This window comes from Heterocephalus glaber, unplaced genomic scaffold, assembly GCF_053883595.1.
Source record: "Heterocephalus glaber isolate CG9 unplaced genomic scaffold, H.glaber_assembly_v1.0 deba00001457, whole genome shotgun sequence".
Classification (NCBI taxonomy): Eukaryota; Metazoa; Chordata; class Mammalia; order Rodentia; family Bathyergidae; genus Heterocephalus; species Heterocephalus glaber.
This window is the reverse complement of record NW_028258305.1, coordinates 6,746,630-6,769,867: the sequence shown is the minus strand read 5'-3', so window position 1 is coordinate 6,769,867 and position 23,238 is coordinate 6,746,630. Positions and strand designations below refer to the sequence as shown.

At 37.1% G+C, this 23,238-nt stretch overlaps 1 protein-coding gene across 16 annotated transcripts in view; it reads left to right on the top strand.

Moving 5' to 3' along the window:
* Positions 1-23,238, top strand: part of Ehbp1 (EH domain binding protein 1) — a 350,855-nt gene that overhangs the window by 156,636 nt on the left and 170,981 nt on the right. For all 16 annotated transcript variants that reach the window (XM_087215996.1, XM_013074056.3, XM_004849989.3 and 13 more), the window contains 2 exons: positions 8,630-8,864; positions 21,017-21,206. In XM_087215996.1, the coding sequence (XP_087072122.1) occupies positions 8,630-8,864; positions 21,017-21,206 (425 nt within the window). The remainder of the gene's footprint in view (positions 1-8,629; positions 8,865-21,016; positions 21,207-23,238) is intronic.

The following is a 23,238-nucleotide window of genomic DNA, read 5'->3' as shown; positions in this document are numbered from 1 at the left end:
TGGAATTTAAGGTGTTGCAACAAATAGAAACCTGCTCTTTACAGACTTTTGAGAATAAATTTTTGAATATCTAGATGATCTGTGCTGGTACCATGGATTATTTCAAAATTAAATCCACTTTATGTTCTTTTTAAAAACTTATTCGTTCTTTTAAATTTCTTTTTTCTTTCTTTTTTTTTTTTTTTTTTTTTGGTTTTTGAGACAGGGTCTTACTGTACAGATTAAATTGACCTTGAACTCACTATGTAGCCCAGGCCGGCCTTGAACTTGAAGTGATCCTCCTGCCTCAGCTTCCAAGTACTGGGATTACAGGCATACACCACCATACCTGGCTGACATAAAGGTTTTTTTATCAGTAAATATTTTGGTACATAATGTTTATAGTCCTTATGTGGACTTGTACATGTACATAACACATCAAGAGAAACCATACAATATTTGAACTTGTGTGTCTAATTTATTTCACTTAATATTATGATCTCAAGGATCTCTTCAGTCCATTTTCTTTTCTTTTTTTTTATATATTAAATTCTTTTATTGGTACATTGTAGGTATACAACACAATTACATTTCTCATTGGGAATTGTACCTTTACATAATGCATCTTGGTTCTTATTTTTTTCCCATTCCTAGCCCTCCCTTCACGCCCTCCACCCTTCCCTATTTACAAAGACTTTATTTCCATTTTTTCCATTTCTCAGCATTTGTCCTTTCCCTTCTTTCCTTTTCCCTGTCTCTCCCACTACCCCTACCCATTTGGACCTTTTCTTCCTATTTTACAATATCAATTATTCATTCTAATAATTGGTACATTTTAGGTATACAATATAATGACATTCATCATTGGAAATTTGCACCTTTACATAGTCTGTCTTGGTTCTTATTTTTCAGCCTTGCCCAGCCCTCCCTTCAACCCCTCCAGTCCTCCCTATTTACAAAGATTTTGTTCCTATTTTTCCATTTTCTCATATTAATCCCATTCCCTTCTATCCTTTCCCCTAGCCCTCCCACTTCCGTCCCCTTTGCCCCTTTTCTTCCTATTTCACATTACCTATTATACATTTAGTCCTTATTTACACTTTCAGTTTCTCACACCAGAGAAACTATTCAGTATTTATACATGTGTGTCCTATTTATTTAACTTAAGAGTATGGCCTCAATGTGCATCCACTTAGCTATAAATGTCTCTAATTTCTCATTTTTTATGGCTGAGTAGTACTCCATTTTATTAAAAAACCACATTTTCTTTATCCAGTCTCCAGTTGATGGGCATTTGGGCTGTTTCCAAGTTTTAGCTATTACAAACTGTGCTGCTATGAACATGGGTGTGCATATATCACTGTGTTATGATTCTTTTAATTCTTTGGGGAAGATCCCCAGCAGTGGAATAGCTGGGTCAAATGGGACTTCCAGTCCTAGTTCTTTGAGGTATCTCCATACTGATTTCGACAGTGGTTGCACCAGTCGACACTCCCACCAGCAGTGGAGCAGGGTTCCTCTTTCCCCACAGCCCCGCCAGCATTTGTTATTGGTTAATTTCATGATAGCAGCCATTCTTTCTGGAGTGAAGTGGAATCTCAGCGTTGTTTTCATTTGCATCTCTCGAATGACCAGTGATGTTGAACATTTTTTCATGTGTTTATTTGCTATTTCTACTTCTTTGTCTGAGAAATGTCTGTTCATTTCAGATGCCCATTTTTGGATTGGGTCTTTAAATTTGGGAGGTATGATCTTTTTAAGTTCTTTATAGATTCGAGATAGTAGACCTTTGTCTCAGGAAGAGCAAGTGAAGATTTTTTCCCACATTGTGGGTTGTCTCTTCACACTGCTGGTGGTTTCTCTTGCTGTGCAGAAGCCTTTTAATAAGAAGAGATCCTACTTGTTGATTGTTTGTGCTAGTTCACGGGCAACTGAGGTTTTGTTCATAAAATCTTTTCCTACACTGATGTTTTCAAGGGTTCTACCTAACCTCTGTTCCAACTGGTTCAGAGTTTCTATTTTAACATTTAGATCTTTAATCCATTTTGATTTTAGTTTAGCGCATGGTGAGAGATATAGGTCTAGTTTTCATCTTTGGCAAGTTGAAGCCCAGTTTTTCCAGCACCATTTATTAAAGAGGCTATCTTTCCTCCAGTGAGGGTGTTTGGCTCCTTTGTCGAAGATGAGATGGCTGAGTGTGTCTGGCGTTGTTTCTGCATCTTCTAATCTGTTTCACTGGTCCTCAGGTCTGTTTCTTTGCCAGTACCATGCTGTTTTTAACACAGTAGCTTTGTAGTATAGTTGCAGGTTGGGGATTGTGACACCCCCTGCCATGTCTCTGTTACCTAGAATTGCTTTTGCTATTCTGGGTCTCTTCTTGTTTCAAATGAATTTTTGGATTGTTTTCTCAAGGTCCGTGAAGTATGCTGCTGGGATCTCAATTGGAATTGCACTGAATCTATATAGCAGTTTTGGAAGGATGGCCATTTTCACTCTATTAATCCTTCCTACCCAGGAGCAGGGGATGTCTGTCCATTTTCTGATATCATCTTCAGTCTCTCTTTTCAGAGTGCCATAGTTTTCAGAGAAGAGGTCTTTGATTTCTTTTGTTAGGTTGATTCCTAGGTATTTCAGTTTTTTGGATGCTATTGTTAATAGGAATTATTTGCCCTTTTTCTCTCTCAGTGAGTCTGTCATTTGTGTAGAGGAAAGCTATTGATTTTTGTGTGTTGACCTTGTAACCAGCTACTTGACTGAATTTGGTTATTAAGTCTAGAAGACTTTTGGTGGAGTTCTTGGGGTCTTCTATATAGAGTATCATGTCATCTGCAAATAATGACAATTTGACTTCTTCATTACCTATCTTTATTCCTTTTATTTCTTTCTCTTGTCTAATTGCCGTGGCTAATGTTTCCAGAACTATATTGAACAAGAGTGGTGATAGTGGGCATCCTTGTCTTGTTCCTGATTTTAGTGTGAGGGATTTCAGTTTTTGACCATTTAGTATGATATTGGCTGTTGGTTTTTCATAGATGGCTTCTATCAGTTTGAGGTAGAGACCATCTATTCCAATTTTTTGTAGGGTTTTTATCATAAATGCATGTTGGATTTTGTCAAATGCTTTTTCTGCATCTATGGAGATCATCATATGGTTTTTGTCCTTGGCTCTATTGATATAGTGTATTACATTGATTGATTTTCGTATATTGAAACATCCCTGGGATGAATCCCACTTGGTCAGGGTGTACGATCTTCTTGATGATCTTCTGCATTCTGTTTGCCATTATCTTATTAAGGATTTTTGCATCTATGTTCATTAGTGAGATTGACCTATAATTCTCCTTTTTGGTTGGGTCTTTCTCTGCTTTGGGAATCAAGGTGATGCTTGCTTCCAGGAATGAATTTGGGAGTATTGCTTCCCTTTCAATTTCATTGAAGAGTTTAAGCAGTAGTGGCAGCAGTTCCTCTCTAAGTGTCTTGTAGAATTCAGCAGTGAAGCCATCAGGGCCCGGGCTTTTCTTAGTTGATAAGCTTTTAATTACATTTTCAATTTCATTGGTTGATATTGGGCTGTTCAGAATTTTTAGGTCTTCTTCGTTCAACTTTGGTAATTCATATGTATCTAGGAATCTGTCCATTTCTTCTGTGTTGTCCATCTTATTGGCGTATAGGTTCTGGAAGCAGGTATTGATGATCCTCTGTATTTCTGCTGGGTCTGTTGTAATTTGACCGTTTTCATTCCTAATTGCATGGATTTGGGCCTTTTCTTTCCTTTTTCTGACAAGGTTGGCTAAGGGTTTGTCAATTTTGTTGATTCTTTCAAAGAACCAACTCTTGGCTTCATTGATTTTTTTGTATCATTCTCTTAGTCTCCATTGCATTGATTTCTCCTCTGATCTGTATAATTTCCTCCCTTGTATGAGCTTTGGGCTTGTCCTGCTCTTCTTTTTCTAGAAGCTTGAAGTTCAGCATCAGGTTGTTTAATTGGGCTCGTTCTTTTTTCCTAATATGCGTATTCACTGCTATGAATTTCCCTCGTAAGACTGCTTTCATTGTGTCCCATAGATTCTGATATGTTATATTGTCATTGTCATTTAATTGAAGGAACTGTCTGACTTCTTCTTTAATTTTGTCTGTGACCCATTGGTTATTCAGAAGTGTGTTGTTCAATTTCCACGTGTTTATGAAATTTTTTGAGTTTCTTTTGCTATGGATCTCCAATTTCATCGCACTATGGTCTGATAATATACAGGGGATAACTTCAATTCCTTTGCCGTTACTTAAACTTATTCTATGTGTGAGTATGTGGTCTATTTAGGAGAATGACCCATGTGCAGCTGAGAAGAATATGTATTCTGATTTTGTGGGGTGGAAGACTCTGTAAACATCTGGTAAGTTCATTTGTTCAAAAGTTTGATTGAGTTCCTGTATTTCATTACTTATTTTTTGTCTAGTTGATCTATCTATTTGTGACAGTAGGGTGTTGAGGTCCCCCACAACAATTGTATTAGTGCATATATGACTTTTCATGTCCGTTAGTATTTGTTTTATATAGTTGGGCGCACTACTGTTTGGTACATAGATATTTATGATTGTCATCTCTTCCTCTTGGATTCTTCCCTTTACAAGGATGTAGTGTCTTTCTTCATCTCTCTTAATCAGAGTTGGTTTGAAATCTACTTGATCTGCCAAGAGGATGGCTACTCCTGCTTTTTTTCGGGTTCCTTTCGTATGCAGTATTGTTTTCCACCCTTTAATTTTCAGTCTATGAGTTTCCTTTTGAATGAAGTGTGTTTCTTGCATGCAGCATATTGTTGGATTTTGCTTCTTGACCCATTCTGCCAGTCTATTTCTTTTGATTGGTGAATTAAGACCATTAACATTGATGGTTATAACTGAAACTTATTGACTTGTCATTGTCATGACTTTTTCTTTTTGTTAGGTTCTCACCCTTTACATTTAATTTCTTGTCATGCCAGATGGGTTCATTCTGCTTTGCTTCCTGGGGTTGTGATCCTCAATGTCTGTTCCTAGGATATTGTGTCAAATTCTTTGGAGTGCTGGTTTGGTATTCACGAAGTTCCTAAGGTGCTCTTTGTCATGAAAGTATCTTATTTCTCCATCCATTTTGAAAGATAGTTTTGCAGGGTACATCAATCTGGGTTGGAGGCTGTTTTCTTTTAGGGCTTGAAATATGTCACTCCAAGCTCTTCTTGCCTTGATGGTTTGTGTTGAGAAGTCTGCTGTGATTCTGATGGGCTTTCCTTTGTATGTGATTTGTTTCTTTTCTCTAACTGCTTGTGGAACTTTGTTCTTCTGTTGAGTGTCTGGAATCTTAACAATTATATGCCTATGTGTAGACTTTTTTTGATCAAGGTTATTTGGAGTCCTATATGCCTCACTTATCTGTATGTCAAGCTCTTTTCCCCTGCTTGGGAAGTTTTCTGCCATTATTTCTGTAGAGAGATTTTTTTATGTCATCTGCACTCTCTCCTCTTTCTTCATTGACTCCAATAAGTCTTATGTTATTCTTCTTTGCATCATCTAGCAGCTGCTGGATTGATTTCTCGTGTCCCCTTATAATTTTGAAGCAATTTTTCTTTTCCTGGTCACTAATTGCAATCTTATGTTCTATATCTGAAATTCTGTCCTCACATTGGCTCATTCTGCTGTGTAGACTTTCAGTGGAGCTTTTCATCTCCTGGAAATCTATTTGCATCTGTTTTATGGATTCCATTTGTTTCCTATGTTGGGATTCCATCATGTTCCTCAGCTCCTCTCTAGATTTATTAATCATGTCTTGCACTAGGGGCACAATTTCTCCTGTTTTCTGAGAAATTATTTCTGATTTCATTTTTTCCAGATCCCCTTTTGTTGCCAGTTCAGTGGATCCAGGTGGTTGAGTATCAGAGTGTTCCATCTCATTTCCCTTTGGGGTTGCTGTAGTTGATCTGGAAGTCTGGGTTTGAGACTTACTTACGTGTTTTCTCATTTCGACTGCGGGGGGCTGTTAGCGCCTGCATGGATTACCTCCTCTGAGCTGGGAGAGGTGGGACAGGGACCGGGAGCAGCAGTAGGGATGGTCCCCCAAAAGCCCTTTCCTGTGAGCTGGGAGCAGCGGGAGGGATGGCCGCGCAGAAGCCCCTACCTCTGGGCCGGAGCAGTGGGAGGGATGGTGGCCTGGAAGCCCCTTCCTCTGGGCCAGGAACAGCAGGACAGAAGGTGGCCCAAAAGCCCTTTCTTCTGGGCCAGGAGCAGCGGAACTCAGTACCATGGTCTGGTGGTCTGGTGTCCTTTGCGTCTTTGTAGTGTGGAACCATGTGGCTGTACAGAGGAGCGGGGGGTGGTCCAGTGGATTGTTACCGGGGCGCGGGCTGATTCGGCGTGTTTCGCGCAACTTGGGACTTAGGTCTATTTTCTTACAGATGACTTTCTTTTTTGCAGAGTAGTACTTCATGTGTAAATACCATATTTATCCATTCATCTTTTGATGGACATATAGGCTGCTTCCAAGATTTAGCTATTATGAATTGTGCTGCTATAAACATGGGTATGCATATATCACTGTAATAAGATGTCCTTAACTCTTTTGTAAGATACCCCGAAAGGGAATAGCTGGGTTAAGTGGAATTTCTAGTTTTAATTTTTTTGAAGACTTTCCATATTGATTTCCATAATTATTATATATTCCCACAAACAATGTAGAAGGGTTTCTTTTTACCCCTGCATTCTCACCAGCATTTGTTATTATTTGATTTCTTTCTTTTTTTTGGTACTGGGGATCAAACTCAGGACCTTGCGCTTGTGAGTCAGGCAGTGGCACCACTCAGCTAAATCCTCAGCCCTTTATTTGATTTCTTAATGATGAAGTCTCATTATTGTTTTAATTTGCATTTCTTTAATGTCCAGTGATGTTGAGTGTTTCTTTATGCATTAGCCATTTGTACTTGTGTGAAGTATCTGTTCATTTCATTTTCCCAGTTTTGATTGAATCTTTTGAGGGAGGATCAAATTTTTTTAAGTACTTTATATATTCTAGATATTAGTCCACTCTCTGAGGAATAGCAGCCCCAACTTTTCCTATTCTATAGGTTATGTTTTCACTTTGTTGGTTGTTTCTTTTATTGTGCAGAAGCTTTTTAATTTGATATGATCTCATTTATTGAGTCTTACCCTGTGAAACCAGAGTTCTGTTGAGAAACTCCTTCCCTATGCCTATAACTTCAAGAGTTTTACCTATCGTATCTTCCACCAAGTTAAGTATTTTTGTTTTAACATTCAATTCTTTGATCAATTTTGATTTTAGTTTACTAGGTGGTGAGATAGATGGGCCTAGCGTCAATCTTCTGCATGTGAAAGCCAGTCTTCCCAACACCATTTATTAAAGAGAACAAAATACAGGAAATAAAAGAAAGATAAGAGAAAAGAGAAAGTTGGAAGGGGAAAACAGAAAAGGAGAGAAAGAAACTAAAAGAGAGGGGGGAGATGGAGAAAAAAAGCCAAATCCCAGAAAACCTGATGAAGCAAAAGTTAAAAATAATAAAAAATAGAAAAATTTTTAAAAAGAGATTGAGTCAAGGAAAAAATTTTTGTTTTTGAATGAGTGGTTCCTTTCTCTGATCTGTAGTCTTTGGATGTGGCTAGTCATGATTTTTTCTGGCTAGTTTTAGGGCCTGTGTGTTTTTGATGTGCCCTCCCTACACCAGATGTTCCTCTAGTTCACCAAAGACTAGTAACCATCGAAGCTAAGGTGTGTCCTTGCTCCCATTGGTAGATGGGAAATGCCATCAGCCCTCTGGTGGCTGCTGAATGTAGGCCACAGGGTGGTGGTTTAAGTGGAGTGTTGGACTTAATATTGACAGTCCTGGGGTCTGATTGTTGTTTCCTTCTTTCACCAAGTGTTGTCCTCATCCAGGATCAGGTCAGTTGGTTAGTCCTCACCTCTGCTGCCCCATGCCAAGGGGAAGCAAAGTGTAGAGCCTGCTTGGAGTTGGTGGATGGTCTCACTCTTGCATCAAGAGGGTGTGCTGGTGTTGGGCACAGGCCTGCTTACTCATGTCACGAGAGGATTGCCATCTGGCTCAGGTCTGCTTACTTGCATCAGGGCAAAACAAATTTATTGTTTCAATTTGGAACAGCAAACTAGTATAGTGAAATAAAATAATAATATAATACTGTGTTTCCAACAAGTTTAAACTTTCCACAATTGATGTTCCATAATGCTGATAGTATTAGAAATTGTAAAGGCTGTTACGGAACATTAACAACCCAAAGATGTCATTTTTGAGAGCACCATTCCTAAAGTAAACGGAGATTTAGATAGCACATTTTCTGCACTTCAAGATTCCTTTGCACCTGTAAAACATACTATTTCATTATTGCTTTATGTTTCCTCAGCCCTATAGTTTATTAATTCATGATTTGTTTGTTTGTTTGTTTTAAGATAGAATCTATGTTTTGCTGTGTAGCACAGGCTGGCCTGAAACTCACTATGTCGCCCAGGCTAGCCTCAAACTCACAATCCTTCTGCCTCAGCCTTCTAAGAGCTGGAATTGCAGGTGTCGGACATCACAAAGATTGTAGGGTGTATTTTTTTTTTTGTAATAAAATGTGCTATTAACTTAATTTGTCTCTTGCTATTATTTTATAGAACCAATCACTGAAACAGCTTTGCCTAAAAAAGCAGAAGACTCTTTTTATAACAGCTATAATCCCTTTAAAGATGTACATACTCCACAGTATTTGAATCCATTCGGTGAGCCAGAAACTTTTGTAACTGTGAAGGAATCTCCTCCCCAGTGTGCAAAAAGAAAAAACATAAGACCTGTGGACATGAGCAAGTACCTTTATGCTGATAGTTCTAAAACTGAAGAAGAGTTGGATGAGTAAGTATATTTCATTTTATTATCATCACAGGCCAATCTCTATATTAACTAAAGAGATACTTCTATAATATAACTTTTATGGGGTTGTTTTGTTTTGTTTTGTTTGCGGCACTGGGGATTGAACTCAGGACCTTGCACTTGAGAGCCAGGCACAGAACCACTGAGCTAAATTTCCAGCCCTGTAATATAACTTTTAGATGTGTAAAAATGGTAAGATGTACCTTAGTATTGAACTCATTCCCCGTTTGAATTTTACTCTTATTCTCTAACCCTCTTCCGTGTAGGTAGATGTATACCCTTAACTAACAAGCAAGGGAGAAATGTTTCTGGAATTTCTGCATGGAATTCCAATTGTGTCTTCTCACAGAGACCATGTTATAAATGGTTTTTAGGTGTTTTTAATTAAATACAATAGGCATTACATTTCAGTTATGTTATAATTCTGTTGTGGAAACCAAATAATCACTTATGATATTGATTTGATGAGAAGACCTGTTTGAATGTTAATCATAATCATAGCATTTATAAATTACAGGTGATCACAAGCTCAGTATGAATAGATAGTATGATTAGGGCTGCCATTTTACTCAAACCTAGAATGAGGATATGAAGGAGATATGTTTACATTGTAATCTGGAGTTATAGAGTGCACAATTTTTGTGGTCATAGACCAAGGCTCTGCATGTGTTTAAAAAAACAACAAAACTTCCATTTCTAGCCATGATGAAATAACACACACTATATTTATCATCTGTCTTAACTAAAAAATGGAAGAAAATATTTGAAACAGTGGTTTTCAGGTGTTGAATACAAGCTGCATAGGACAGTGATCCCACAGAGAACAGAAATAAAGGTGATCCTTATAACTGCCTAATCTTATTTATAGAAAGTTCCCAACTGCGGTTCAGTCCAAACAGTTCCCAGTAATCTTGAATTGAGGAGATGTATTTGGGCTTTAGGTGACTAAAATCTGTGACCAAGGTGACTAAAATTTGTGCATAGTGTTCCAGAGAGGAGAGAGCTACTCAACAAAGTTTCAGAGGTTGTTAGAAGATTCCTCTTGAATCTTTAGCAGAGGATTGCTTAGAATATGCCTATGAGAAGATTACCAAGGACAGAGGAATAAGCAGAACAATCACTGGAGTTCTCCCAGTATCAAGAATAGTTTGTGTTCCCACTAGCCAGATGAAAGACTTTATAACACATGTGACATTTAATTGTTTAAGTACCATTTGTCAAAAAGATTATTCTTTTCTAACTGACTTCTAGTTTTTCCAAAAGTCAGTTGATGATACATGTATGGATCTGTTTCTAGACTCTCTTCCATTCATTTGTAGCCTGTCTTTAAGTCAGTGCCACAATGTCTTGGTTAATGAGTATTAAAATCAAGTAATGTAAGTCCTTTAAAAATTTGAAGGGCCCTACTCAGAATATTCCTGAGAGAAAGAGTGTCATCAATGAAGAAATACTGTGGCCATGCATTCAAAGACATAAGCTCTTCTCCATTGGTCTATAGACTCATTGTGGTATTAGGGTTCTCCAGAAAGGCAGAACCAGTAGGAGACAGATAGGCAGACAGACAGACATAAAGAAGAATTTATTAAGGACATTTGCTCAGATGAATATGGAGGCTTGAGCCAGGCATGGTGGCACACATCTGTAATCCCACACATCTATAATCTCGGGAGGCTGAAGCAGTATGTTCGTCATGAGTTCAAGGTGAGCCTGAACTGAACTGCATAGTGAAATTCTGTCTCAAAAAAGAAAAAAAAGTATAGAGGCTTAGAAGTCCCATCACGGGCCATCCGCAAGCCAGAGACCCTGAGATGCCTGAAGCATGGCTCAGTCCATGTCCAAAGGCCTGAGAACCTAAGGGGTGCTGGTGTAAATTCTAGAGTCCAAAGGCTGGAGAACCTAGATGTCCAAAGGCTGGAGAACCTAGATGTCCAAGTCTTCTGATGAACAAGTCCAGGAGAAGAATAGTTCCCAGCTCCAGGAGAAAGAGACCAATTCACCTTGTCTCTCTTTTTGTTCTATCCAGGCTTCTAGCCAACTGGATATTGCTTGACCATTTTAAGTGAGGATATTTCCCACTTAGTCCACTCAGATGTCAGTCTTCTCTGGAAACACTCACAGATATAAAACTTTACCAGTTCTCTAGGTACTCCTTAATCTAGCTAACTTAACCACTACAAATTAACCACTATTATTAAAATTAACCACTACAAATTCTGTCACAATCAAAATTTTAGGATTCTTTTTTATAATACTTGATAAGCTATTTTCAATACATGTATGGAAATTTAGGGAGTTAGAATACGCCCCTTCAGGGCTGGGGATTTAGCTCAGTGATTCTGCTGCCTGCCCCGGAAGTGCAAGGTCCTGAGTTCGATCCCCGGTACCAAATTAAAAAAAAGAATATGCCCCTTCAGATTTAACTAAAAGTTCAACAGACACCTGAAGGTAAGATGAAACATTGAGGTAGGCACAGTGGCACATGCCTATAATCCACACCACTTGGGAGGCTAAAGCAGGAAGATCTCAATTTTGAGGCCAGAGTAAAATAAGAAGACTGTCTAAAAGCAAAACAAACAAATCCCACCTTATCAGATAGAGACCAAGGAGATCCTCTGAAAGAAGAGATGGGATCATGATCTTGATCCACAGAGTAGGTTCTTGTCTTAGTCACCGGGAAACAATACCCAATATCTGTAACTTAAATGAGGAGAGGCTTATTTTGGCTCATATTTTCAGTACACTGGCTCCAAGGGCAGGACGGAATGGAAGAGGGGCATAAAGGAAGAAAAGCTGCTCACATGATAGCATCCAGAAAGCAGAGAGAGAAGGCAGGAGCCAGGGAGGTAGATATACTCTTCCAGTTCATGCCCCCTTGACCTACCTCTTCTATACAGACATCATCTCCTGACAGTGTCAGCTATATCAACCCCCTAAAACAGCCACCTGCCAAAGGCCCTGCCTCTGAATACATGAGACCTTGGGGGGACATCTCAGATCTAAACTATAACTTTGTATCCCTGGCCAACAAAAGACTCATACACATCTCTTTATGCAAAAAATGCTTAGTCCATCTCTAAGAGTCACCAAAATCAACAATTTCAGCGTTGCTGAAAAGTCCAAGTCCAAAGTCTTCTCTGAGATTCAAGGTAAACTCTTAGCTGTGAACCCTGATTAAAAAAAAAAAAAAAGATTAAACACTCCCAACACACCTTGGCACAGGGTGAACATTCATGTTCCAAAGGGAGAAATAGGGGGATAGAAACCAGTGGGGTCAAAGCAAGACTGAAACCCAGAAGGGCAAACATTAAATCCTGTAGCTCCATGTCCTGCACTCGTATTCTTTGTATGGCCAATTTGGAGCAAAGATGAGAGCTCCAAACAACTTGGATGATCCTACCTGTATGGCGTTGCCTTTTGTAGGTCTTACGGCTTCTCTCTTGGGCAGGCTTTGCTCACTGCCTGTGGCTTCCTCACACTTTCCTAACTTCCTGAAGTCCCTGCTGCACTTTCATAGCTTCATGCATTGCCCTCTCAGGGGCACATTGCCTAGCCTCTCAGGCCTTCTTCTGAAATCTGAAGCCTCCCTGACCCCTTGCATTCTTCATGCCTGTAAAACCAGCACCATGTGGATAATAACCAAGATCTATTGCCAGCTTGTGTATTGGCCAGCCCCCTTTGAAGCATGGCTATAGAGGCCTCCAAGTGTCTGGTTGGCTGAACTCTGGGAAACTCTTTTCTAGTTCACCCTCAGTGAGCCATGCTCCCTGGGACTCTCTTTTCAAATGAAAGCTTTACAGCTTTAACTCTTGTCCCAGTAAAAGAATTTCAGGCTGTGTCAGTGAATGACCTAGGCACATTTAGGCAAAATATTAGTTCTAGGCAAAGCTTGAAAGTAAGATAAAATAGGGAGAAGACTTCAGCTTGAAGAGCTGGAGAGGGAGAGCACAACTCTGATAAAAAGGATCAGATTGGTTCCTTAATAAGACAATGAGAGCAGCTTTTATGGTTAAGCTGAGGTGGGCTAGAGTTTGGTAGATCATTATCTCAGTTCTGGTTTTCAAGATGGCTCCAGGAGAAGTCCTCATTGCTTGAGGGGGCAGTTCTGTCTCCATGAGATCCTTATTTCTGCTTAGGACAGTCTCAGTATTGTGGAGTCCCTGCCAGAATCCACATTGACCTGTAAGTTTAGGGCAATGATAGGAGACTTCTGAGCACTCATTGGTAGTTGAATGTCCATATAAATATTGTATCTTTGTTTCCTCAGCCTTGAAGGGTGATGAGATAAGTAATGTAAATTTAGGGTTAATTAACTTTGTATTGCCCATGTTTAGATAGAAACTTCCTAAATGAATGACATGCTTATATGTAGAGCCAAGCCAAAGTTTTAAGGTAATAAAAGAGACAGATACAAAATGAAGGTCAAGTTTTTTTTGCATTTACTTATATACTGGGCATCTGTTCACCAAAGTGAAGAGTAACTGTTTTTAAAGCAAAAACCCTTAAGTCCCTGACTGCGTCAGAAGAAAACACATATCATACTTTTAATGAGTAACAAATTAAAGGCCCAAAGGTCAATTTGTCCTCTATGCTTGACTGTATCAAAACATTGAGGCTTCTAGAAGAATGCTAGGAGAAAATCTTAAATGATCTTGAGCTAGGCAAAGTTTTAAATAAAATGCAAACACAGCCCGGGATTTAACAATGGTTCCGCTGTGTGCCTCGCAAGCACAAGGTCCTGAGTTCGATCCCCAGTACCAAAAAAAAAAATGCAAACACGCAAAGAACCAGAGTTAATTTGAACTTCTTAAAAACATTGTTTTTTCTTTATAAAACCCTTACAAAAATGAAAAGTTGGGCTGGGGATTTAGCTCAGTGGTTCCAGCACCTGGTGTGCAAGCGCAAGGTCCTGAGTTTGATCCCCAGTACCAAAAAACAAAAACAAACAAACCAAAAAATGAAAAGTCAAACCTCGGTTTGGCAGAAATTATTTGCAGTGCACAAAGCAGGAAAAAGACATGTTCAGAATGTGGAAAGAAGTCTTTTTTTTTAAAGCTTAATAATAAGAAAGGTGGAAAAGATTTGAGCAGACATTTCATGAAAGAAAGTATTAAAATGACCAATAAGCACTGAAAAAGATGATTGACTTAATTTGTCATTAAGGAAATGAAAATTAAAATCACAATAAAATAGCATTACATACTCACAAGAATAGCTGAAATTTAAAAGACTGAATATACCACATATTGTCATGGATTTGAAGCCCCTGGAACTGTTACAGAATTTTAAATTGTGCAACCACCTTAGAAACCAATTTGTTTATCTCTAAAAATATTAAACATATAACTATTTTTCAACCCAGCCATTTCATTTCTGTAATGAATGCATAATGTTTACCAAAAGAATATTTACATGATTATTTTAACAGACGTATCATAATAACAAAAAAGGAAAACCCCAAATGTTATCAACAAATGGGTTAACAAGTTGCAGTATATCTATACAATGGATCTTACTATCTTATTAATAAGGAGAACAAATTATTGATGTATGTCACCACATGTATGAACTTATAAATCGTTATGCTGAGTGGAAAAAAAAAAAGCCAGACCAGATAAGAACACATACTGTAATGATACCATTTATTTAAAATTCTAGGGCCAGGGATTTAGCTCAGTGGTTTTGCCACCTGCCTGGAAAGCGCTAGGTCCCAAGTTTGATTCCCGGTACCAAAAAAAAAAAATCTAGAAAATGCAAATAAACCTATAGTCAGAGAAAGCAGATAAGTAATTGCCTACTGTTTGGGGATAGAAGGAGGAAAGAACTAAAATGGGGCCCCTTTGGGGAAGAAACTTTGGGGGGTGGAAATGTTTGTTGTCTTGATTATGACAATAGTTTCACACTCGTATGTAATATTTTAAAATGTACCAAATTGTATTTAAGTATGAGCCACTTATTGTATATTACTTATACCTTAATAAAGCTGTTTTTAATCTTTTTTTTTTTTTTTTTGGTACCAGGGATGAAACTCAGGACCTTGCGCTTGCCAGGCAGGCGCAGCACCACTGAGCTAAAACCGGCCCTAAATAAAGCTGTTTTTAAAAGAATAACATTCTTTAATTTTATCAACAGAAATATTATTTCATATTAGTCATTCCCAGTCTGGAATTCTTTGATGTAGATAATTAGTATGGGACTGAGGAGAGCTATAAAATATTTAATAATAAATAACTTGCAGCGAGGTTATATGGGTCTTTACTTGCAAATACTTTAATGTGTTAACATTTAATCTCAGGGGAAAATATTATTCTTTTAAAAATGCAGTTTAAGCTGGCTGTGATGGTACATACCTATAATCCCAATATTGAGAGACTGAGGCAGGAGCAAGTTTGAGCCCAACCTAGGCAACTTAGTGACTTAGACCCTGTCTCAAAATTTTTAAAAATAAAAAAGGTTGAATATGTAGCTCAGTGAAAAGGACCTGGGTTCAGTCCAGTACCTGTTTCCCCAATGCAGTTTAATAGAAAGATCTTTGAAAATATGGGATATGTAGGTTACAAGAGGAATAACAAAAAGTCCCCTTTAATGAATGAAAATTAGGTATAACTAGGTGAAGGGAGAAATGTACTCTATTATGGATTGGTCAGTGCCTAATATGATATTTTACTTTTAGGTGCTACATTTTATTAAAGACATTGATAATTCAGAGTATTAACAGAGTAGATCAGTAGAGTCATGAAAGCGCATCAAATAAGCATCAATTGAGAGGGATTGTTTGACTTGGGGGGAAAAGATGATTTAAAGGAACTATAATGCCCAACAGCAAGTATTTTGAGACTTTTGTTTGAAAGAGTGAGGGAACTGATTTGTTCTCTGTTGCCCTGGAACTAAGTTTCTCAACCTTTTCTCATTTTACAAGATATTTATAATGACTCTCACTTGTTCTACATGTGATAAAAGCTAAAACAGTTCTAACCTCCATAAGTACTTAGAATTGCATCATGATAATCATCTGATTCCAAACCCAGGTTGAGATCTCAGTACTAATTAATAACTATTATAGGATTTGAAAAGTTGGCTCAACTCTTTCTAAAGTTGTTATGTTTGTTTTCTTTGAAATAGCTAAGAATGTGATCAAAATAAAATTTCTCATGGGCAGCATAGGTGCTGAGTAATAGCCACACACCTAGAGTATTTGAATGTAAATGCAGACTTTAAATACTATACAAGCATTCAGTCATTCCAGGATACATGAGTATTATACAGCACACACACACTCACACACACACACACACACACACACACACACACCCTTTTTCCTGTTAACAAAGAGACAGCTAATGTTTGCTTAACCTTTTAAACCACCTCAATAAAAACTAAAATCAGAATCCTTGGGTGTTACCTTTTGACTATTCTTTTTTCACGTAGAAGTCACAATCTTTACAAATTTCTCATGAATAAAGAACATTCTAAATTTCTCAATCATCAAGGGTTACCAAAGGGAGTCTATAATCTCTCCAGGGCTTTTTTTGCTTTTTGGGTGTTTTTTTTTTTTGGTACCGGGGATCGAACTCGGGTCCTTGTGCTTGCGCAGCAGGTGGCGAAACCATTGAGCTAAATCCCTGGCCCCTTTTGGGGGTTTTTTGGTAGGAATATACACAAAAGTTCTAAAGATTGCACATTAGTTAATCTGCAAGTCCAAGAAGAACTTGGTTTGTGTTTTTATTTGGTATATTTCATCTTTTATCTTCCAAAGTCCAATGTCAGTGGCAGAAATCTTCCAAAATGTATTCATATTTCAATAATAAACTTATGACCTTTCATCAAGTGAAAACTTCTGTGACTCATATTCCATTACCAAACTCTTCCTTTATCCTCCAACATAAAATTGTCACAAATAAATAGTACTTAGTCCTTTGATGTGTAAACAATCTTTGCCCCCAGGATATCTGTCAGCATCAAGAGAAGCCACACATATTCCCAGCTTTTTAGCATGCATCCTTTATACTTAGCAACTACATGAGTTTTCTTCTGATTAATAGATAGTTTGCTATTCCAGTATATGTGGCAAAAATGAAAACTAACAAAGCTATAATAATAATTGAAATATTTATGAAATGACTTTTGGAGGCTCACATGCAATCATTTCTGGTGTTGCTGTATGTCAGTTTCTCAAGGAAGCCTCTCATTGAATTTCATTCAGAGAAGCTCTATACCTATTTTAATAAACTTGAATTGTTTTTCCAGTTAAACAGATTTTCAAGTTAAGAGGAAAAGACTATAGCTTTCTCTATACCCTTGTTTCATATTGTATAATTTTTTTCAGTATGTTTTAGTTTATCCTGCTTCTAACCAACTTTGGTTTTTATTTTCAAATAAAAAGTAATATAATTTAAAATCATTCTGTCCAGTTTTGTACCTCCTTAATATAACTGATGAATTTTAAATTCACAATGTGTTAATGATATAATTACTCTATTATTCAAATACACAATACAAGATAAAAATAAATTTTAAAAATTCAGAATGATGTAGAAAATCCTGAAATAGACAATTCTAATCATAGACAATCAACAGAATGTGGAAATTGTGCTAATTCCTTAAGTTTCCTTGCATAAAATACTGTTTAAGTAAATAATTGTGTGTCACTTAACAGCAGGGTTGGATCTAAGAAATGCTGCATTAGCCAGTTGTGTCATCACGCAAATATCATGGAGTGCACTTATACAAACTAAAATGCCTACAATATCACTAGATGATTTAATCTTATGGTGCCATAAGTACCAAAGACAAAAGATTAAACCAGAGTTTATGCAGTCTGTTGTGGAGCAAAGCATCATTTATTGCATGCATTTAAAATGTATTCATTAGCAATTATGTAACTTTTCTCATTTTATAGAGAAAAGGATGTTTTCACACAATACTATACATAGACACTACTCCTATTCACTTTTTCCTAACACCATTTTTCACATTGATGTACACATACTTCACATAACATAAATTGATATACACATACTTCGCATAACATAAAATTACACATCTGAAAACCACGTCAGTGGTTGTTAGTATGTTGAATATGTTGAATGATCATCACTACTGTCTAATACCAGAACATTTTTATCACAACAAAAGGAACCTATACTTGTTAGCAGTTAGTCCCAATTCCCCACTTCCTCTATTCCCTGTCTACCACCAGACTATTTTCTTTTCCTATGCATTTGCCCCTTCTAGACATTTCATATATATGGAAACATTTTCTGCTCATTTAGGAAAAGTAGGAAATTCAGTTGTAGTTAGAGATACCTGATCTACAAAACTGATAGAGGTAGAGCTTTGTGTCCTTATTCTCATTTAATACCTAGCCAGTGCTGGCACCCAGCAAACTTTTATCTCACAGGTGAATTAAGGATGTATGGAGCTACTGATTTTCTTAGTCCTCGTGGTAGTCAGGCATAGTTAAGAGCCCCTGGCGTCCTTGGCATATCTAGTTTTAAGCACTTTCCTTTGTTGTTTCTTATATCCTGCAAGTTTTATTTGCAGTACATATCAGAGTATAGAAACTAATTGGTTCCCCAAAATGTCTGTTTTTGGCTGTTAATGTAACTTAGTAGGACAGTGTATATCTAGCATAAATAGGCTGTGTGTTTGATCCTTAGCACTGGAAAGAAAGTGCAGGTATTATTCTGAGTACTAAGTTGAAAGATTCTGAGGCTGCATCCTAGCTTAGTGAGGAGTCATAGGATATATTTCCCCTTTCTGGTCTAGATATACTTGGTATTCAGAGCCTCATAGGATCTCATTGTCTAAATCCTGAGGCAGAGGTGATGATAATTAGTTGTTGGGTCCATGTATTCTTGAAGTTTAAAGAACATCCACAATTGAAACAGAGGCTTTGCATGATTAGATAACATTCTGTTGATATAGTCACCATTTTATGTTTGAGTGGTCTGGTCCATAGTTCTGTATTCAGAAGTTCTTTTATTATTATGTACACACAAGATACTTGACTACAGGGAACCTCTTGGCATTGAGAAAACAGTTGCTGCAAACTAATAAAAAAGAACTAGAAAAATAGTTTTATCACCACGCAGTACAGATATTAAGAATAATCATCACATATATCAGAATAATCACATATGTCAGGTAGTTTTTTTCTTTTTACACCAGATATTTATATAAATAAATAGACTAGGAAAATGTACTGAACAATAAAGAAAGCTATCAAGGAAGCTTTTCTGCCCAGGCCTAGACCAGTGGTGGTGAACCTATGGCACACATGCCACAGCAGGCTGTTTGTTACCATTGAAAGCTCTAAAAGTTTCACCATCACTGGCCTAGACACTGGGAATGAAAGAAAGGTGGTGGGGGTGCTGTCTCTGAGAATGTGTAAGCACAGGCCCACCTTCATGTGGATCTGACATTATGGCAAGATTGTCTGGGAACCTGAAAGCTAGGAAGTAACATTCATAATGGCAAATGCAAGCAGAAAACACTCTGAAGAGAGGCACTTTTGGCTCACACCACATGATTTCATCAGCTTAAGACTTGAATTCACAATCTCAAATTACAAAACACATAAAGAAATAATTTACCAAGAGAAAGAATCAAGAAACAAAAGAAATGGCAAGATTATATGTAAAAGCTTCAAAATAATGAATTTATCAGATGGAGACTATATAAAATAAATGTTCAAATTACTAACTCAAATCTTTGTATCTGATACACAGACACATGAAGAAATACAATTATTGGAACTAAAAATTCATGGAGAATTGAATATTAGAATAGAGGAAAAGTGAACTGGATCAGAGATGTGAGGGAATTATCTAGGGTGTAACACAGAAGAAATAAAGATCTATTAAAATATGAAGGAGAGGTTAGGAAATACAACAAATGGGTAGTTCCTTATAAGCCATCTAGTAAGATTTTCTAAATAAGAGACTAGGGAAAATAGAGAAGAGGCTATCAAAAAAAGAACAGTTGATAATTTTTCAGAACTGATGAAACACATGAATCTTTAGACTTGGGAAATACAGGGAGTCTGAAAGAAGATAAATTAAAAGAAATCTACACCCAGACACATCAGAGTAAAATAGCTCAAAGCCAGGAATCAATCCTAACAGCAACTACATACATAAGATACAAAGGAGCAATATGAAGCTGATATGGTCGGAAATCTTCAAAGCACTGAAATAGAATAACTGATAAGTAGAATCCTCTATCCAGGTAAACTTTCATTTAAATATGGAGCTGAAATAAAGACATTTAGTGTTAACGGAACTTTGCTGAATAAACCACTAAAGGATGTTCCATAATGAGAAGGGAAATTAACACAGAAGTGATGATGGGGGGGCCATAAAAAATGAAATCAACATTTCTATAATTTATTTCCTTTTCCTTGAGTGTGGAGAATAGATAAGATCTGCTTTTTAATATTACATTTTTGTAAGGCTTTACATGTATTAGTTCAAGTTGATCATTGTCTTAGTTACTTTTCTTGTTGTTGGAACAAAATACCCAACACCCACAAGTTAAAGGAGAAAAGATTTATTTAGCTCACAGTTTGTAGAGGTTTCGGTCCATAATCACCTGGCTTCAAGGCAGAGTAAATGGCAGAGAGACATTGTAGAAGAGAAACGGTTCATGGCGGCAGAAGGTAGCAAAGCAAGCAAGGGAGAGACAAGCCTCTGTCTGTCCCTTATATTATATTGAGGCTACCAGGATTTGGGCAGTACCAAACCAATCAGTAGACTGATTTAGTAATCACTCACCCTTAATCCTAGCGCCCTTAATCCTAGCACTGTACTATGAATCAGTCACATACTATAGATTCAGCCACCTCTGCAAAAGCCCCACCTATGACCTCAGAAGGCTTTGGGGGGAATCTAGATACAAACCATAACAGCCATGATCTTATATATAAAATTTTTTTTAATACTTTAAGAAAGCAGAATTTTTTATTTAAATCCAGATAAAAATAGACCAAAAGATTAACAGTCATTGTTTCTGAATTGTAGGTTTCATTTTGGGTTCATTTAGGAAAAACATTATAGTTTTTAATACATGTTCTATTATTTTAGTTGGAACTAAATTATTTTTGAGAGATATTTAATGAAAATTCTTCTTTCATTTAGATCAAATCCTTTTTATGAACCTAAACCAACTCTTCCTGTAAATAATTTGGTAAATTCAGTTCAAGAATTGGAAACTGAAAGAAAAATGAAAAGAAAGGCCCCAGCTCCACCAGTTCTCTCACCAAAGACAGGAGGAGTAAAAGAAAGCACAGTTGTTTCTACGGGAAGAGATCTATCTACTTCTCCTAAGGTAGGATTTTATTCTTAACAAATTATGTATTAATGTTTGTTCTTTTTCTTCCATGCAGAATTAAAATTAATAAGTTATTATTAGCTAGTTTGATAATTTAAAAGTAAGACTTATTAAACTGTGACACTGAATATGTTTGTGAGCCCATAAATTTATAGTTCAGTATAGATCAGATAGTTTGGATTGATTAATTTTTTTTGTTTGTTTTTTGAGATGAGTCTTAACATGTTACCCAGACTGTTCTCAAACTTGTGGACTCATTCATATGCTCCTGCCTCAGCCTCCCAAATGCAGGAACCACAGGTGTGCATCATAGTACCCAGCTTGCTTATTTGACTTTGGTGCTTGAGATTGAGCCCAGGCCCTTGGGTATGCTAAGCATGTACTCTACCACTGAGATACAACCCCAAGATTTATTTTTAAAATGCTGTTTTCAAGTGAGGAAGAAAGGTATTATAATTATTGATTGGTCCTCTACAGAAAGGATACTCTGAAGCAGGGCATGATGGCTTATATCTGTAATCCAATCAATCTGGAGGCTGAGGGTGGAGGATTGCAAATTTGAACTCATCTTGGGCAACTTAGAGATTTAATGAGACCCTATCTCAAAGTAAAAAATCAATAAAAGGGCTGGAGATGTAGCCCAGTGCAAAGGTCCTGAGTTCAGTCCCCAGTACAAATCAGTCAATTAATATGTAAATAGGGGCTGGGGATTTAGCTCAGCGGTTTCACTGCCTGCTGCGCAAACGCAAGGACCAGAGTTCGATCCCCGGTACCAAAAAAAAAAAAAAAAAGTAAATAAATGAGTAAATAAGGGGGGAGGAGAAAGAAAGGAAGAGAAAAGAAATGAAAAGAAAAGAGACAAAAGTAAAAGGATACTCTGATACAGGTAAGCATGAGGGATAGCTTCTAAGAATTTAGAGAAAAGAGTAGAGATCATCTTTTGACAAACAAAGATTTAAGGGTCAGTGCAGAGAAATGCTTTATTGAAGACTTTCAATACTGCCATCCTAACTTAAGACACTGAAATTAAAACAAGGTATAAAATGATTATATACGACACGATATCTTCTATGTGTAAGATAGAAATATGAGTTGTAGAAAGTTTTTTCAAGTAAATAACTTTTGACCATGGGTGTGTTGTTGTTATTACTATATTAGACTATTGAATTCTCACAGGTAGTTTTGCTAAAAATAGGATATATTTGATCTCAGAAGGATAAAGGAAAGGTGCCAGTTTCATTAATTATGTGGAGGTGGAACCATACTCCACCTAAGGTGCCTAGTTCTGCTTGTTTACTTTCTTCAGGGCATCACAGTTCAGTAGTTTCTCTTGCATAGAATGTTTTTTAGTTTATTCTGTGGATTTTGTTAAATGTCAGAGTTCTGAACTAGTTGATTTTTTGTTTGCTGTATTTTGGGTAGTTTAAAGGGAGAGTGAGTTCATTGAGGTCCTCATTCTGTCATTCCAGAGGTCAATCCTGTATGTGTTTGTTTGTTTGTTTGTTTTTTTTAACTCTATGACTTAAGGGTTAAAAACCAGGGATGAATTCTGTCTTGTGGTTGCTGAAAGGGGAAGGAGTTCCAAATGAAAGGAGCAGATGTTAGAAATATAAAGGGAATGAGATGGCTAATTCTACTACCAATAAAAGCAAAACTCAAGACAGTTAGGTACTAGCCAGAATCAAGAAACTGACCTTTATCCGTTCTGACCATAAGGAATGCCTGTACTGCTTCCTTGTGTTCCTGAATCTTTAGTTGATTTTTGCATACTCCCTGCCCTATTCTTCTTCTCCAGTCCATTAGAGGTTGGAACCTGATCAAGAATTCCTTTGTAGGAGACTGGAAAGGAACTTAACATTACCTACTGTGTGCCCGATTAACCCATTTTAGTCATAGAGCAACTTGAGAAATACAAACCATTATCTCCATTTTATATATGAGAAACTGAACCTTAGTATTTTGCTTAAAGTGAAAGACTATGATAATGACAGAGCCAGGAATAAAACTGAAGTCTTTCATATATGAAACT